This window comes from Chrysochloris asiatica, unplaced genomic scaffold (genome assembly GCF_000296735.1).
Source record: "Chrysochloris asiatica unplaced genomic scaffold, ChrAsi1.0 scaffold00034, whole genome shotgun sequence".
NCBI lineage: Eukaryota > Metazoa > Chordata > Mammalia > Afrosoricida > Chrysochloridae > Chrysochloris > Chrysochloris asiatica.
The window spans coordinates 5,015,724-5,017,550 of NW_006408552.1; the positions used below are offsets into that span (position 1 = coordinate 5,015,724).

General features: G+C 44.2%; 1 protein-coding gene across 1 annotated transcript in view; it reads left to right on the forward strand.

Annotated features, from left to right (window-relative positions):
* The window catches only part of CLIP2 (CAP-GLY domain containing linker protein 2), a 63,602-nt gene continuing 61,775 nt past the window's right edge, over positions 1 to 1,827 (forward strand). Inside the window, 1 exon segment of the mRNA XM_006878361.1 lies at positions 1 to 124. Coding sequence (XP_006878423.1) covers positions 1 to 124 — 124 coding nt within the window.

The following is a 1,827-nucleotide window of genomic DNA, read 5'->3' on the forward strand; positions in this document are numbered from 1 at the left end:
ATGCAGAAGCCCAGCGGCCTGAAGCCCCCTGGCCGTGGGGGGAAGCACTCGAACCTCGTGGGCCGGACATCCACTGGGTCAGCCTCAGCCTCTTCCACGGCAACAGCCACTGGCTCCAAGGAAGGTGTGTAGAGCCAAAGGAGGTGGGGGTGGGGGAGCTGGGAACACTGGTTCCCTGGAAGTTCTCCTTTGAGTCTGACTTTGATCCCCTTTTTAATTAAACTAACCAAAGGAGTCCTGGTGTGGTACTGTGGGTTAAGGCACTGGACTGTAAGGTCAGTTTAAACTGGTTCAAGCTCACCAGTCGCTCCTCGGGGGCCTTATACAGAGTCGCTATGAGTCCAACCTGACTCAACAGCACTGACCTGTGCTGGATGTACCCGGTCCCTTCGGGGCAGGGGTGGGTGAGTACCACTGCTGACCCCACCTAAAGATGAGGAGAGGGAGGTCCAGAGACTACAGCATATTGGCAGTAGAACACAGCCAGGATTCAAATCCAGCCTTCCATCCTCCATTCAGTCCCCTTCCAGGGATCTTGTGGAACCAGCCCTTTTGTCTGCTCCACAAACCCATTTCTTTCACCTTTTCATCATCTGACCTGCTGTCCTCCTGCTGGTGGGAATGGGTGCCTGCAGGCCACAGGTCAGGAGACACCAGTCCTGAGAGCAAGACAGAGAACACATAGAGGGTTTGTTTGCTTTTTCTGATGATGATGAAAGACAAGCTCACCTGATGGTTTGGAAAATTGGATCCTGGAGGAAAAGATTGCTCATAATACCAACGACCCCCTCAAAACAACTATTGCTCATGTTTTGATATGTTTCCTTCTATGTTTTTCTTACCCATTTGCAATCTTATTGTATATGCAGAAGGTCTTCAAAACAAAACTCATGGGAAAATGGAATTGAAAGACAATGAACTTTTTTTTTTTTTTTGAGGTATTTATTGTGGATTGAGTGAAAGTTTACAAGGCAGATCATCAGTTTTACATTCAAGAAATCATACACCTTGTTTCATTACAATGATTATAATCCCATACATGTACCGTCAGTTAACAATATTTCTCTCTATTCACTTTAGCTTTTTTTTAAAAAAAACAACAAAAGCACTCAAGCATATATAATAACTTACAACAAAAAGGCACCAAAGAGCACATTCTGCAAGTCTGCCTCCTGGCCACCATCTCTTAGTCCCTCTCTTCCCGTGAATCTAGAGTCCTCAGCCGCTCCCCCTCTCCATGTCCCCATCTCTGCCTCCATCTCTGGTGTTGCTGCTTCTCTGAATAAGGTCCTGCATTCTGCTTGTGCTCTTCCTCCCTTGATGGTCCTGGGGTCCTCCATTTCTGGACTGTAAAATTAACCACTCACCTGTTTTTGTTGCAAAACTTCTACCTTTATAATTGTGACAGTCACAATTAGCCATGATAACAATTATTCACTATTGAATCATACAAATCTTATCCCCATTTCTTTTCACCAGACCCATCTAGACAAGATGAAAACTATTCAGTAGGGACTCTTTCTCACCCAACACACTCGTGAACTATATACTCCCTCTTGAAACCTTGTAAGCCAGTCACTTCGTGCCTTTATATCGCTCCCTCATTTTATGTAGCTAATGTCAAAGTTGCCCTTCCCTATCTAGCCTGTGTACAGAGGGGATAGCATTGATATTTGATATGAAGACTTCTTCCATCTCTGTTGGTATTTAGAATTACTACCTCCATGAGTATAGGTCAGGTTCATCAAATTGTAACAATTTACCCTTGTTTCCATTATCCAAAAAAAAATTTTTTTTTTTTTTTTGTAATCTTTCTCTAGTCGATTG